General features: G+C 39.5%; 2 protein-coding genes across 2 annotated transcripts; one reads left to right on the plus strand and one right to left on the minus strand.

Annotated features, from left to right (window-relative positions):
- Positions 1-1,577: 1,577 nt before the first annotated feature.
- Positions 1,578-5,843, minus strand: LOC146332777 (potassium-transporting ATPase subunit beta-like). Its single transcript, XM_084723958.1, has 7 exons — positions 5,496-5,843; positions 4,003-4,131; positions 3,793-3,906; positions 3,037-3,242; positions 2,887-2,949; positions 2,388-2,480; positions 1,578-2,115 (listed from the first exon to the last, which is right to left on the minus strand). Exons 1-7 carry the CDS (start codon positions 5,605-5,607, stop codon positions 1,957-1,959), a joined length of 876 nt encoding a protein of 291 aa, XP_084580084.1. The 5' UTR covers positions 5,608-5,843; the 3' UTR covers positions 1,578-1,956.
- Positions 5,844-7,301: 1,458 nt separating this feature from the next.
- Positions 7,302-15,882, plus strand: grk1a (G protein-coupled receptor kinase 1 a). Its single transcript, XM_084723967.1, has 7 exons — positions 7,302-8,438; positions 10,148-10,275; positions 10,559-10,716; positions 11,643-11,726; positions 12,524-12,648; positions 13,711-13,912; positions 15,111-15,882. Exons 1-7 carry the CDS (start codon positions 7,737-7,739, stop codon positions 15,401-15,403), a joined length of 1,692 nt encoding a protein of 563 aa, XP_084580093.1. The 5' UTR covers positions 7,302-7,736; the 3' UTR covers positions 15,404-15,882.
- The last annotated feature ends 118 nt before the right edge of the window (positions 15,883-16,000 follow it).

Consider the following 16,000-nt stretch of genomic DNA (forward strand, 5'->3'; position numbering starts at 1 on the left):
ATTAGATAGAAGCTCACGAGAACAGAAAGGTCTCATCAGAATGTAGTTACTGCACTAGTTACCATTGAATGTCAAACTTATGTGCCTGTTCAACACTGCTCTGCACTAAACACAAGACTTTGAGGAGTTTAATCTCACTGTGATAGAGCTCCTCTGTGACATCTCACACTGTAAACATCTTTGTCTTATCTTCCATGATGTGCAATGTAAATGTTCTATGTATGTTTTAATTTTTTTTCTACATTCTCCTGCAGGATGCTGACACAGAGGGATATTTTTCCTGACTTTTTGTAGTGGAGTTACATTCTTCTTGTTGGTGACCATGACCGACGCTTTCAGGCACAAAGAAATGCTGTTTTCATCAAAATGTTCATGTATTTTTAAGTTGTTTCATTGTTTCATTTATTTATTAAAAACAATAAATATCAACTTGATTTTACTCTGTATTTATTACCCTGTTCTCAGAAAGCAGTACTTTCTCTGGAGAAACATGAAAATGAGTTGTCTAATCGCAGTAAAGCTGACAAACATAAACAAAAGCAATTCCAACAATCTAATGCTGCTAGATCGTGTTGAATAAGTCGACTTAATAAGATGTAACAACATCAATGCTCTTCTGATCACTAAAATAGAGGTTGACCGATGGAAAGCCAATATAATGATGGTTTGGAGCAGGAAAAAGCCAGTAACTAACTAACCAGCTGATATATCGCTAAATAATCATTGACTTAATTTGAAACTGGATACTTGTTGAACTGAAGTCAAAGTAATAAATGCCTAAATAAATAAATATGGGAACAATTTTTATTTTTTCAGGTATTATTTTCCCTCAAATTCACTCATTTCAGGTGAGAATGCTGATATTATTATCAGCTTTATGTCTGCACTCCGTTTAGAAAGGCAGCTTTTTAAAACATGCTATTATCACTGATTAATCAGTGGACCTCTACATTTAATCCTGTCCTACTGCTGGTGATGTGATCCCACTCAGTGTCAGTCTCATAAATTTACCTACAGCATCTACTAAGGTGTAGTGACCGCTCATGTTTATCTTCTACTTCTTCTACTTTCATTGTATTTGCCTTTATCTTTCTGCTCCTGAAGTTCTGCACTGAAACCAGAGTAGAGAAACTCTAGTGAATGAGTAAATCTATGCAATCAACATATTAGTTATTAAATCACACAGCAGAATAATATCTCTCAAGGAAACGTCTGGCCGACACGTGTTTGTTTATGTGTGTGTGTGTGTGTGTGTGTGTGTGTGTGTGTGTGTGTGTGTGCATGTGCACATGTGAGCACACCTGAACTATGTAAGCTGATTCCCAACAAACTCTGCAGTCAGCAGATTTGTGAGAAACCTCATCACCATCATCATCCTATTAGCGGGGGTAGCCAGTGACAAATACTCTACAGACTCGACCTGAACAGATTTTATGTGAATTAAAAAAATAAATCAAACAGTCTTGGGACCAAACTAAAAGTGGAATGAGTTTTTATTTAGAAAGATTTTTTCATGATGCATTAGCCACATTTGTCATGTCATAAGAACATGTACTGTAGTGTAAGTCTGGACATGTAAGTCCCAAATCCACCTCAGAAATCTAGTGGTTTCCCTCTGACATCCTCAGATTTTCACTCTCGTGAGTATGAAGACAGGAGGAGGAGAAATGCAGACATAGGTTATATTTGTTAGCATGCATCAGGTTGCATCACAATAATAGACTTGTTAAAACCTAAAAATCAAATGAATCACTCAGCAAAGCATGACAAAATCAAACAAAATAGCACAGAGATTTACAAGTGGGCCTATTTTTTTTTGGGTTAAGTTGAACACACGTGGTTTAAAGGTTATTAAATAGTTATTATTGATCTATAGACAACTTCTCTACCTTTGGTACAAACAGGTGAGTTGTTTGTGATGATTATGGGATATCTGTTGACCTCCTGTTCTGTTTCTCATTTGACTGCTTTGAGGTAGAAGATAACTTTTCCCTCGTAGGGGTCGTGGTAGTTTTCGTAGCTGATCTTGTCAGAGACGACTCTGCACTGGATCTTGGCGTGCTTCTCTTCAACCAGGCTGAACCGGACAGCCACCAACGGGTTCAGGTAATAAGGCTGAGGAAAAGGATGAAGGAGGCAAAGCAGTCTGTAGGTTACTGTCACGTCTTTGAATTTTCTTTTCTGTTTTTAACAGTACACTTTACACTGAGGTTGCTGAGCAACCAGCAGAGACTCCATGAAATCACTGCAAGTTGTTTTACACTTAAGTTTTTGGCATGGATGTATAAAAAGACCCGAATACTGCACAGACACACAGCTTTGCTTCATTACATCATCTAATCTTGTTGTTAAGTGTTTTTTGGTGTTTGTGTGATCTCCTCACTCACCTGTGCCAGTCGTCCGTAGTAAGGGAAGTAAGAAAGATCCAGGAATCCTCCAGTGGGAAAATACTCGATTTTGGCCACATTGGCTGCGCCATCCTAAACACACACATACACAGAATTTCATCATATTTAATGGGGCATTCCACCATTTTTACTTATGAAGATCAGTTTGCTTTTCACAAGTACTGAGAAAACATGTTGCACAATGTCTCATGTGACCCTGGAGGAGTTTTGTCATGTCTGAGAAAATAAACCATGGCATATAAACTACAAATTTATAGCAGAAAGTCTGTGATATAGAACTGCTGTTGTTGAGTTTGAAAGATACAGGTGTTTAACAGGCAAGAATGGTCTAATGACAAAAGTTGCATTTTGGGAAATGTAGGATCTGGTGTTGTTTTTTCAGTTTGGCCCATGGGACTGCCGCTGCTGCTGCTCCACTCATTCTTTTAACTCTGTCAGACTCATTTTCTTAAATGCAGTATTTTGAGTGGTTGCTTACCAGTACAGTGCAGTTGACATATAGGGGAATATCAGAGTTATTAGTAGGCAAAAAGTCGATGATCTGCGGAGGCAAAAAATATATTGGTTATGTAATGTTTTAATTTTTTTAGGTACAGCAAAACCCCAGATATTTATGAGTTAAATGTACCCTGTTCATTTTGATGATGACACATGGCATGGTGCAATTGTAGCCAAAGGATGGGTCCTCCAATCCTGAGCAAGGTCCCAGCGTGGTTTTCATGAAGGGACACGACCACTTGGTGTGGTCGGGGGCAGAGAAGGTCTTCTGGATGAAGTATTTTCCTTTAGTGCAGTTATGGTAGTGACATCCCTGCTGCGCGGTGTCGTTGTAAGCTGAAGAAGAGAGACAGAACAACAGATTTAGACGTCCAGTTGTCAAGCTTGACATTGTTAAAGGGATAGTTCAGTTTTGCTGAGGTTGTGTGAAGTATTTATCCAAAGTTGTGCATATTGCCCACAGTAAATGAGGGTCGACACGGCTCCATTTTAGAGAAGCAGAGAGGAGCACCAGCACAGAAGCACAGCGAATGTACTGCTATGGACAGGGTCAGCAACTCTCTTGGTCTGTGACGTATAATGACTGATTTTGCCAATGGAGTCTGGTTGAGTGATAGAAAGCGATGTTTTGCTTATGTAATGTCAGTTTCCCACTGGAAAATAATTTTGATTGATTCATTTTGAAATGAATTCGATCCTATCCACGGCAGTACATTGCTCAGCTTCCTACAGCGGGACTCCTGCTGCTTCTCCAAACTGAAGGCGTGCCAACTGCCATCTACTGTTGTAACACGCTGGCTATCAAAAAGTACTGCTTCAGAAAAACTGAACTATCCCTTTAAATATCCGGTGATTGCCAGACAGAGCTGAGTGAGTAAATACTGACGGTTCAAAAACTTGTTAAGACTCTTGACCATCTTCATCCAGCTGTCCTTGTTAGATGTGTTGTAGTAGATTTCGATGTCTTCCTCTCCGTACGTGTCCGGCCACACCATTACCCCTGAACAGACAAGCAAACAGAGAGCTGGTTAATAGCCGCTGAGTTTTAATTGAAGTCATCACGGTAACTGTCCTTTTTATATTTTTGTTGCGTTACCCGGCGATTTTAATCGATCTTGGTAGTCCGGGGCGTACGGATCCAGGGTGTACATGAGGGTCCAGATGGCCAGAGAAAACAGGGCCGTCATCACCACGTAGAAGGCCACATAATACAGACTGATGTACACTGTGAAGGAAAGAGATTGACACAGAATTTGTAATGATCACACACGGTCATCTCTCATTTTAAGGCTTTTTTCATAGATGGTGTTGAGGTTTTCAGACTGGAGCAAGCAAAATAATCCTTCGTGTATTTGCAGTACACACCAGCAAGGCAGTTATAATTAATGTGAACACACTCATGATGACACAGAGGAGAGTTTGGAGTGTGCGTCCACACGTTCAGAGGTCAAGGTGTCCTCTGTTGATATGAACTCACTTTAATCTGACTGTGAGATCAAACAGAAGGTGAGTAAGGACTCAAAAAAAGCAAAGCTTATCACAGCAGCAGACTTATCTCACTCTGTCCACATGCTGCTGACATACACATCACTAAGGTGATACTGAAAGGACAGAAAAGGTCACACAAGTACATACTGTGCTTGTCTTTACGCACTCACACATATACAAACACAGAGGTGCATCTAAAGTATGTGGTGCATGATTTTTTAACCAAGAAGCCTAAACACTGTATTTATTTTCCAGTTACAGTTACAAGTTACTTTGCGGGATTAAATATCATACACAAAATGTTATCCTGCTCCTTAGACACCACACACTACGTTTTTCTTTTTTCTATTTATGATTCTTGACTTTTGTCGTACTTGTGTTTTTCTTTCAAAACAAGGAAGCAAATTCCTGTCCTTTCTATATGAGAAAACCTACTTGGCAATAAATTTAATAAAAAAGCACCGATATAGATTAAACTGCCTACCTAGCAGCATATAAAGTAGCTCAAAATACCTCCACCTCAACCAGCTCCAACATTAAAATGCTGTTAACACTTTAACAGTTTAACTATAGTACTAATAATGCACTAATAAGACACTGAGAGGAGACTTTCTGTTGCATAACGAGTACTTAAGGTGTAACTTTAAGTAAAGGTTACCTTTTTTACTTTCAGGTACAATTTTTAAAGCTGTATTTTTTTTTTACTTGTAATGGAATATAAAAAATAATAGCGTTCATAAGGGAATCTGAGTATTGTTTTAAAATTTGAAACAATTGAATGAATATGAGAGTTTCATTTTGTTTAAACATTGAACAAACACTGAATATTTTAAAGGTCAACCTCAGTTGGATCAGACGGACAGAAAAATGTAAACCAGATTGCCAAAGTTTTTGATTTTTGTTGACATTGTCTCATGCATTGATTGAATGTCAGTCTTGTGTTTTTCTCTGTCATTTTTCAGTTACCTAAATGTTAGTCAACCTTCATCAACAGTGCAGAAATGATGCTCACTACAGCCTTACAAATGACTGAATAATGATATACCTTTTATTGGTTTATTTAATGTTGCACAAGAGAGGTTAATTTTATTTAACTCCTACCCCATTTTTCTGGCGTTCTCCCCATAAACGTCCCATTGTCGGAGTTCCAGACAAAATGGCCAAAGTCTTCACATCGCTGTCCACAAGTCCTCTTCTCCTTCAAGGCAGCCATGATGAAGCTCCGTGCTGACCGGGATCCTCAGCAGAACTTTTCTTTCCTTTATTCGACTCTGATTTTTATTTCACTTCCTCCCTCCCTCACTCAGGGTACAAACCTTAATATCGTTAATGTTTCTCCTCTCTCCTGTCCCTCCTCAAAGATTTTTGAGGCACTTTCAGGTTTGTGTTAATGTACTGTCTCTTCTCACATCCTCTTTTACAGTCAAAGCTAAAAGTCACTCCCTGGACCTCACTCCAGAGTGTGATGCGTGTGTTTTCTCTTAGTCACTCTTTATAAGGCCAAGATAAGGTGGGCATGCTGCAGGTGGGGAAAGCTGAAGTGGATCAACGTAACAAGTAAAGGAGGTCCTTCACTCCATGGAGAAATCTCAGGATCACCTTGAACAGCGAGGCAGGTTGGTTACAGTAACAGTCAAGGTGAACAACTGTATGAATTGGTTGCTCAGATTTAAATGACTGGCACATTAAAATATAAAAACCAAAGTCTGTGTCTGTTGGATTCTTTACCAAAGAGCCAATTTGGGATTGAGACATTTAATCTGAGAAGTGTTAACAGAAAAAAAAAACATTATCAGAGTCAAGGGTGAAATCTTTAAAGAACAAAGGTCAAAAAAATATATACAAATTTTCAAATTTAGTTTGCCAGAACCAAATCATGTTTGACACATTTATGTATGTATCAGGCACGGATGTAGATTTTTATGTGTATATAATTTACTTTGATATATAACATATATCACAAATATATTTGCCCTGCCCATCATTTTATTTGCCTGCCACTCAAAACATAATCATCACCTCATAAGCTGTGATATAAAACTGTCTAACCTTGAATTCACTTGAAACATAAGCACCCAGCTGAGGCTGAAAATGACACTGGGTTTTTGAAGACATCTTGCAAAAGGGGGACCCATAATCTAATGTCCTTTGGGAGCCCTTGGCATGAAACAGTTTGGGAGCCCCTGCACTAAGACATCAGGATATCTCACACTTTTTGCTTTTTAATGCTAGCTGTATCATTTCTTTATCAAGCAGTGACATGCTTATATACTTGGACACTGTTATCAGTAGGTCTACTCTCTGTATCATTTATGAATGTTCCCTCCAAACCACCATGGTAGCAACTCTTTGAAGCTGTAAACAAAGCTGTGCTACCGCTAGCATGACAATGCTAACATGCTCATGTTTCACAGGTATTATATTGCTGTTTACCATGTTCTCCATTTTAGTTCAGTATGTCAGCATGTTAGCAGTTGCTAATTAGCACTGCAATAACGATCGGGCCGATAGAAATTTGGTCGTGATGATCAAACAACCCAAAGTGGTGGACCTACCTCCCGACGGACCAACGTTGCACCTACAGTTACCACAGAAAGTGATCAGAATAAAACTAAACGCATCAGAAGTAAAGAAGACAGACACTGAATGAGTGTTCTTTCTGGTTCAGGTTTACAGAGAAAGATAAGGTTTAAAATTGTTTAAGTAAGACCAAAAGAGCACAAGACCAGTAGTTTGGAGAAGCATGTTTTCTGCTGTGGACACCTCTGTTTTTCTCATTTCTCTCAGTGACAGTGGTTATTGTGCCACTCTCTCTCTCAGCATCACTGCATTCCTGTCATTATCAGCCCACTACATGCATACCAAATGTATCCCTCTCTCCTTCTCGTTTTCTTTCTTTTTTTTTTTTTTCCTCTCCATCATGTTTCCTGAGTCTCTGTGTTCCCTTCCCTTCTTCTTCGACAGCGTGCACATGGGTCAACACAGGATAAAGCATTACAGAGTTACAGAGTGGATAAATCCCTTTGGGTAAAGGTGATGACTCAGGTAGATCTGCATGTGTGTCTGCATGTGTACGAGCAGAGGCTCAGGTGTAGTGACAGGCTCATTGAGGGAAATACTGTCCCAGGCTTTCTGCGGTGAGCAGGCGGTCAGATCTGCTTCTGAAGCACTGGAGGGAGAAGAATTTCACATCACATCTTGTTCTTAAATATCATCTGCTGCTCTCCTCTTGTTTTTGGTGTCTGGTCTCATCTCCAGACATTCACCTCCCTGTTGCACTATCTCTCTGTAGCTTTTGCTGTATTTCTCTGTCCCTCCTCTTCACTTTTCGACTGCGTCACCATGGATATTGGTGGCCTGACGACAGTGGTCGCCAACTCTGCCTACATCTCGGCCCGTGGGAGCTTGGACGGCACTGCCAACCCTGCATCCAACAGAGACAAGAAGTACCACTCCCGCCTCAAGCTGCCTCACATCACAGTGTGTGAAGACCTGCGTGAGACTTTAGATCTGGGCTTCCAGACCGTCTGTGTGGATCAACCCATCGGAAAACGGCTCTTCCAGGAGTTCCTAGACTCCAACAATGAGTATAAAGGTCCCTGCCGCCTGTGGAAGGATATCGAGGAGTATAACATGGCTGAGGATGAAGATCGAGTCAAGAAAGCAAGTAAGATCTTGTCCCGGTACATGGAGCCTGGTGCCAAGTACTTCTGCCCCTTCCTGCCAGAAAACGGCATCACAAAGGTCAAAGAGAAACACCAAGAGGCCGGGGATGAGCTTTTCAACGAGACCATGGACAGCGTGATGGACTTTCTCAAAGAAGTGCCCTACACCTTCTTCCTGGAGAGCATGTATCTGAAGAGGTTCCTGCAGTGGAAGTGGTTGGAGATGCAGCCCATGGGAGAGGACTGGTTCTTGGATTTCCGTGTTTTGGGTAAAGGAGGTTTTGGGGAAGTGTCTGCCTGTCAGATGAAGGCCACAGGGAAACTGTACGCCTGCAAAAAGCTCAACAAGAAGAGGCTGAAGAAGAGAAAGGGGAATGAGGTAATGAACCAGATCATGACAAGTGCTTCTGTAGATTCAACAGACATTTGCAAGATTACAGATCCAACTGCACAACCATGGCATCAACCTTTGAGGGCTATTGTAGTTTGTGCAGTGGTTTAGTTTCTCTCTTCGTCTCCAGGCATTTTATGTGTACAGTATCTGTGTAATCATCCCCTCTAAACAACAGTCAGTAACTAGATGGAGCCCTGCAGACGATGTTAGGCACCTTTGGCTTATATGATTAGTGCCCCCAGCATTAGAACATTTTGATCTCCTTATAAAGTGCCAATCCTGCCATGTTATAAATGGAGCAGCTCTGGAGTGGGTTTCCTAATCTTCTACGCAATCCCCAAAACAAAAACAATGACGGCTGTAACTGTAGTGCAGGCTTCAGTGCCTCCCAAAAAGTAACTCTACACTAAGTTTTATCCTCATACTGTGAGCCTTTGTCAACAGATTGTTCAACAAACATCCAGATTCCCTCATGCCTTCTAGTTAAACTTTCTACTCATTGCTGGCTAGTTACTCACATGTCAGGGCTACTGAAGTATGTGTCTAATGTGCCCGCTTAAACTGTTAACACGATCCTTACAGGAGAACCAGAAACACTAAAGGTGAACTATGAAAGAACAACACAGCAACAAAAATTTAGGAGTGAATGGAAGCAGGGGTTTAAGTGGTTAGAATACGACACATCTTAAGACATAATGTACTGCATTGCATTAATCATCGTACAAACCGTTACTTGATTGAAAATTCGCAGTAAATGCTGTATCAACCAAAGTTAGCGACAGTCTTTCAGACACGGGTGCAGGAACAGCGTTGATGTGTTTTGCAGCAATGAAAGCAATGACATCACAAAATTTCAAATCACTGAGAGGTTTTCAGTGTAGTAGTTGTTTAAAAATTATTTCAGTGTGCATCAGTACTTTTTGAACATTTTCAACACATTTTAACAATACTGTAATAATAATGATAACTGTGAAATTTTACTGTATATTCTCATCTCAAATGTGGTGTGTGGCACCAGTTTCTTCAACTACTCAAATCCAGCTTGTTTTTCATCAGAAATAATGCCTTCAGGAAACAGACAATGTCCACAGGACAGTTCAGGGGAATTCTGTGTTAAGTTGTGCTGTATTGTTTTACATAAGTTTAAATTGGGGCCATCAAATGCAGGGTCTCTGTGACTAATGCTTAAAAATATCAGTGCCTCTTCCTGCATTCAAATGCAATCAGACTGTGAAATAACTTCCTTGGCTGGATGTTAACTCACGAGTACAACGCTATTGTGCAGCCAACTCTCAAGTGTTAGACATATCATACACAACACCTGATTCAATGCACAAGCCGAAGCCTAATAATGTTGTCCAATGAAACCCACTGGCCTGAAAAGACTTAATGAAGTGTAAATCTAACTGGCATGTAGTCCAGCAAAACTACACACATCTGCTAAACCCTGTTTCTTTTTTAATCTGTAACTTTTTGCAGATGAGTAGCCATCTTTGTATGAGATTACTTCTAGACTATTGATTAGGTCAGTCCAGGTGAAGCAAATACGTAATAACTGGCCTTGAGCATAATGTTACACATCCACAATACATCAGCTTACAGAACACAGCATCAGTGATGTTGGCTGAACATAGATACCAGCCATGTAAACCAGAGTGCTGTACTTATATCTGCTGTCCCTTCCTGCTCTGTAGGGGGCGATGGTGGAGAAGAGGATCCTGGCTCGAGTTCACAGCAGGTTCATTGTGTCTTTGGCGTACGCCTTCCAGTCAAAAACAGAGTTGTGTCTGGTCATGACCATCATGAACGGAGGAGACCTGAGGTTAGATCTCATTCACTGTCTGTCACTGATGCAACATCTCCATATCTGCTCAGATACTGCCAGAGGGATCTGATTTAGACACTTTGCATTTAAATTTATATTTATTCATTTGTGTATTTATTAGGATCAGTGACTAATGTTGCCTGTACTGGATGTTTTCCACAATCCCACTTTTTTACATATTGTAAACTTAGTTGTTATCATATTGGAATTGCAATTTTGGAGGACAGTGTGTCCATAAAATAAGAGTTTATTCCCTACACCCTCTGTCTTATGCCACTAGATATCACATTTATAACGTGGATGAGAACAACCCAGGGTTTGAGGAGCCACGGGCCTGCTACTACGCTGCTCAGATCATCCAGGGCATGGAGCACCTGCACCAGAAGAGGATCATCTACAGAGACCTCAAACCAGAGAACGTGCTGCTGGATAATCAAGGTCAGACACTCAAAGAAAGATGAAACCTGTTGTGTTTAGACAAATACATACATATAAAATATTTTTCTTTTTGTAGCCTACTATTTTGTTTTGGGGTTTTTGTTTGTGCATTCACCTGCTGGTTTTATACGTGTATATATGTTGAAATGGCACTAGTATATACCTAATAAGGGTTTTGCTGCTCATATTCAGTGGGCTGTATAACCAGGAAATAAATCCAGAAGCTTGAAAACGTTTTTGGCTTATGTGCCAGGCAAGCAACTCTCATCAGACTGACTGAGCGCCACCTTTGCATTCACAGCCTAGTTCACAGTCTAGTTTATGATATATCTGTGGTCGAGGCACGCTTTTTAAAAGACGTACCTTTTTTTTTAAAAAAACATCTGGCTTGGTGTAAGGTAGACCTATCAAGTATTTTCAAGTCAAGAGGGTCAAGTCCAAGTAAAGTCAAGAATCATTATTGTTAAGGTCCAACTTGAGTTGCAAGTCTTTTTTGATTTTGTTACACACCTGACCTCTGCAATGCTGCTGTCCACCCTTTGCTAACAGTCTCCAGCTTCATGTTTACTGTGAAGACATGAGAGTGCTGTCATTCTTCTCAGCTATGCAAGAAATAATTATTCCTCAAAAACACAAATATACTAATTTGTTCTTTTGCTGTAATGAAATTATATCCCTTCACCTTCACTTTAGAAATATGTCCCATTCCACACACACACGTGCTGGTCTGTATAAACACACTGAACCACTCACATACACTTCACATCTACAGTACACACTGTGTGTTAATTGTAACACAAGGACGTCTTTTAGTTATCGTGCTGCTGCGGGTTATTAACGAGTCAGAGACGTAGTGTTTAGGTCAACATTCATATCTGTGACGTGCACGGCTCTTGACATTAGTACCCCGGTGTTTGTTCTCACAGGTAACGTCCGAATCTCTGACCTTGGTCTGGCTGTGGAGCTGGCTGATGATCAGTTGAAAATCAAAGGCTACGCTGGGACTCCAGGTGGGTACAGTCAAAAACTACAATCACCAAACTGACATTCACCTGTTTGTAGTGGCTCTTACAGCAGGATCTGTGAACAAGACACACACCTACAAAACACACAGCTGGACAGGATTTATCTGTTTCACTCTGTAATTAGTACATGATATTTATCTTGTCCCATGTAATCCCACAAACTGCAGACAGTGTATACAGACTGTGCAGCTGTCGGCAAGTGTTACCTGAATGACTGGACTGAAACCAGTCGAGGAACAAATACACAGATCGTGTACTTCAGTGAAAGTATAAATACCACAATGCAGAAATACTCTTCACTCAAATCTTTATTCAAGTAAGAGTTTGGTGTACAGTTTTGTATATTGAAATCGCAGATATTAGGCATTCTTTACCAGACTAACGTGAGAGATAGATTTGGTTTAGTTTATTAAATTTATTGATATCAGAAATTTGTCTTATTATCTAATTTTCATCTGCAGTGGAGGTGAAAGGAAACAAAAAAAACACAGAACCTATCATCCACATTAAAGATGGATGAAAAACCTAATGATACTTGAAGTACTTGAGTAACAGCCACAGTACTTAAGTAAATATAATGTTTTAGTGGCGAGCATTTCCTCTATTGTTAATGTAGTGAAATGTGATAACGTGACTCTGTGATCTCGGGATTTTTGTACGAGATACAGCATTTGTGCAGATTTTCTTAAGCAAGTATTTTTGATAAAGTATATTTAGCAGTTTGAACTGATACTTGACACTTTTTGTCTGATCCAAATGCCCACTGTCTAACTGACCTGCAGGTTTCATGGCTCCAGAGCTGCTGAAAGGAGAAGAGTACGACTACTCTGTGGATTATTTCACTCTGGGTGTCACTCTGTATGAGTTTATGGCTGCAAAGGGACCCTTCAGGACCCGAGGAGAGAAAGTAAATATACTGTGTATGATCCTGCCTGTGTCTTTTTTTCTGGTCTCTATCTATATTTTGAGTGTTTTTAAATTGATTGTGTGATTTAAACATGTTTTTGTTTGTTTGTTTGACTCCTCTTTCTCAGTCTCTCTCCTCTCAGTCTTCTCTGCTTTTAATTCTCTCTGTCATGTGACGTTTAAAACCTACTTTTACTAAACCTGTGTGATAATACAGCACAGTAACAGGTTTTTAAGATTTGACGACTCAACTTTGCCCACTTGTGGCCCGATGCTGATGCTGCTGTTAACACACAGACTAACATGCATTATAATTGTTAAACACACCTAACAGAAACAAAGAGTAATTCCAGGCAGCATAATAAGAAAAAAAAGGGGAAACAGAGAAAAAACCCACAAAACTTAAAAAATTAATCACCACCTACATATATAAGAAAAAAAGAAAAAAACTATAATATAAATTAATTAAATTTACATTTAACACAAGTAGTTCAGAGAGTAAGAAGAATTTTAAATGCCACAAAACTTGGAGCAACTTTTAAAAAATTCTGCATTTCTGCATATAAACTTATCCGCAATCAAAATTATCTTCACTGTGCATAAACCATTCAAGATTTAAGTGGTGTAAAAACCTTTAAAAATCAAAAGTAAAATGTACTTAGAGCATCAAAAGTAAAAGCTGGGCACTGCTAACTAAATACTTTGTACACTGTTTAATCTATAAGTTGATCAGGTATTTTGTTTGTAAAATCGTCATCTGCAAAGTTACTACGTTTTGCTTTAAAGAGAAATGTAAAGTAGGATGAAACAAGTACTTCAAAACTGTACTTGAGTACATGTTCATAGTTTCTTTCCACTACTGAATTTAACATTAAACTGTCAGAACTGAAAGACTAAATTACATATTTACACATTACGTATGCTATTTATGTACATTAATATAGTTATTTTCTTTATGGAGAGAATTTCTCTGATGCTCACAGACTTTAAACAAGTTAAAGTTGTTAAAGTTGGACTAATGTGACATCTCATCTCTGCTGTTTGTTCTTTGTGCTGTTTGAAGGTGGAGAACAAGGTGGTGAAGAAGCGGATCCTGAATGATCCCGTATCATATCCAGAGAAGTTCAGTGAGAACGCCCGCTCCATCTGCGAGGGTCTGCTGGTCAAAGAGGTCGACAAGAGGCTCGGCTTTAAGAACGGGTCATGTGACGAGCTCAGGGCGCACCCCTTCTTCAGCGAGGTCAACTGGAGGAAACTGAACGCAGGTCTGTTTCACACAGAAAGAAATGGTCACTGTCGTGTCTGGTTGCATCATGTTGCACTAATACACACATCTGTTCCTGCAGTTTTAACACTGTTTTATTATTTTCTTCTCACTGATTTTGTTTTTGAAAGTATTCCAATATTTTGTACCACCTATCTATAGATTTTTCCATATTTTACAATGTTGCTACAGTACATATATTTAATGGCTGCTGTCACTACTTCACAAGTCATATATGTGTTGAATTTATCAAAGAAAATTGAAATAACCCAGCAACACTACAAGTGACTCACTGGAAGAGCCTCCTCTTTATTCAACCAGTGTGCATCCAGAAAGGATGGACCAGGATTTTAGCAACTGGGAGTTTTTATATTTGTTTAATAGAAGAGAGTTTTGTCATTTTTTCATGCACTTAGTGCACTTTTTATGCAAAAGTTTTAGCTTTTCCACAACATATTTTCATACCTTTTGTTCTGTTTTTGCTATACTGACTGGTTTGAAGTGAGGTAAAGGTGACGTCACAAATTTCTGTGCACCAATCAGGATTTAGCAACATTCAGTTGCGGGAGGGAAGTCATGATAATGATGGGTGACGGGTTTTTGAGTGTTTAACTGTTGAGAAATAATAACTGCTGGTTGTTTTTTCTTTAATGATGCACATTTAGTAATGTGTATTAAAAGTTATAGAGAAATACTTTAACTTTGGTTGGTTTTAAATTCCCTTTGTGCCTCTTTGTGTCACACTTTTTTGTTACATTCTGTAGGAAATTCTCAATATTTCTGTGTATATTCATGTGTCTAATTCTCACTGGATAATTAACAAGTTTAACCATCTTGTTGTGTGTTTTCTGTAAAACACCCTGATGAACTTGCTTAAATCTGCTGGTTGAATAAAGAGCAGAATCTTCCAGCAAGTTAGTGATGAGTTATTTTGATGTGGCCTAGTTTAAAAAAAATAAGCCAAATACTCTTTAAACAATTTCATAGCATTTCCTGATAAACTCAAAGATGTTAAATTGAAGGTGGGAAGCTGTTTGGGGCACCCTGGTGGCTCAGCTGAGTGAGTCTCCATTAAACTGTGACTTTTGACCTCGTCTGCCTACATGTGATGGATTATATACTAAAAGACAAAATAAATAAATCAGTAAATAAGACCACAGTGTTTGATGTCTCCCTCTTCCTGTGCTGTCTCTCCTCAGGTATCCTTACTCCCCCTTTCGTGCCAGACTCCAAGACAGTTTACGCCAAGAACATCGACGACGTCGGGGCCTTCTCCACGGTGAAAGGCGTGCAGCTGGAAGACAATGACAAGGAGTTTTTTGATGAGTTTGCCTCGGGGAACATCTCCATCCCCTGGCAGGAGGAGATGATCGAGACGGGGATCTACGCTGAGCTCACAGTCTGGGGACCCGATGGTGGTTTGCCCAACGACCTGCGACGTGAATCCATCCTGGAGCAGCCGCCCAAGTCCTCCACCTGCACGCTGTCTTGAGAGGCTACGACGCTTTGATGATTTTATATGAACTGTTTGCTCATCAGGCAATCAGCCTTTATTTTTTAAGCACTTTTCATACAAGATTTTAGTACAGGGTAGTGTTTGAAGGGGAATGATGGGTATTTTTTTAACAGCAGAGGAGCTTTAATATATATTGGGATACTCACAGTATCACCTGCACTTTTTGTCTTTTTGCTGCAATGCAGTTGTTCAACGTTTCAGTGTCTGTCTTTCTTACCATTCATGATACGTCCAGGTAGTTCAGATCTCTGGTTTTATTTGGCTGCCATGTGAGCTGACAGCTGCACTAGTGTGTAAATTATTCTCTCAGATATTTTTATATGACAAATACTGTACATTTAGGTGATATGACACATACAGTCTGGTGAACTTGTGTGCTGCAGTTGTCTTTGTCTGTTTCCACTTTTTGCTTTTCCAAGTGTTATATAAGAATTTTGCAGCTTCATAAATGTAAATAAGCTTGTATCAATTGTTGCAGAGATGTTTATGAATTTAAATAAATATTTTTACCATTAAATGACCATGTTTAGTGTGTGACACATTAACAAATCCAAGTCCTCCACCTACAGCCAA

The sequence above is a fragment of the Lutjanus erythropterus genome, chromosome 1, assembly GCF_056507025.1.
Source record: "Lutjanus erythropterus isolate fLutEry1 chromosome 1, fLutEry1.hap2, whole genome shotgun sequence".
Lineage (NCBI taxonomy): Eukaryota > Metazoa > Chordata > Actinopteri > Lutjaniformes > Lutjanidae > Lutjanus > Lutjanus erythropterus.

Coding starts and splice junctions, on each gene's coding strand:
- LOC146332777 (XM_084723958.1), bottom strand. CDS start 5,607: ATGGCTGCCTTGAAGGAGAAGAGGACTTGTGGACAGCGATGTGAAGAC. Junction 3,243..3,792: donor TCTTAACAAGTTTTTGAACC/GTCAGTATTTAC, acceptor TCTCTTCTTCAG/CTTACAACGACACCGCGCAG. Junction 2,481..2,886: donor ATGTCAACTGCACTGTACTG/GTAAGCAACCAC, acceptor GTGTGTGTTTAG/GATGGCGCAGCCAATGTGGC.
- grk1a (XM_084723967.1), top strand. CDS start 7,737: ATGGATATTGGTGGCCTGACGACAGTGGTCGCCAACTCTGCCTACATC. Junction 8,439..10,147: donor AGAAGAGAAAGGGGAATGAG/GTAATGAACCAG, acceptor CCTGCTCTGTAG/GGGGCGATGGTGGAGAAGAG. Junction 10,276..10,558: donor ATGAACGGAGGAGACCTGAG/GTTAGATCTCAT, acceptor TTATGCCACTAG/ATATCACATTTATAACGTGG.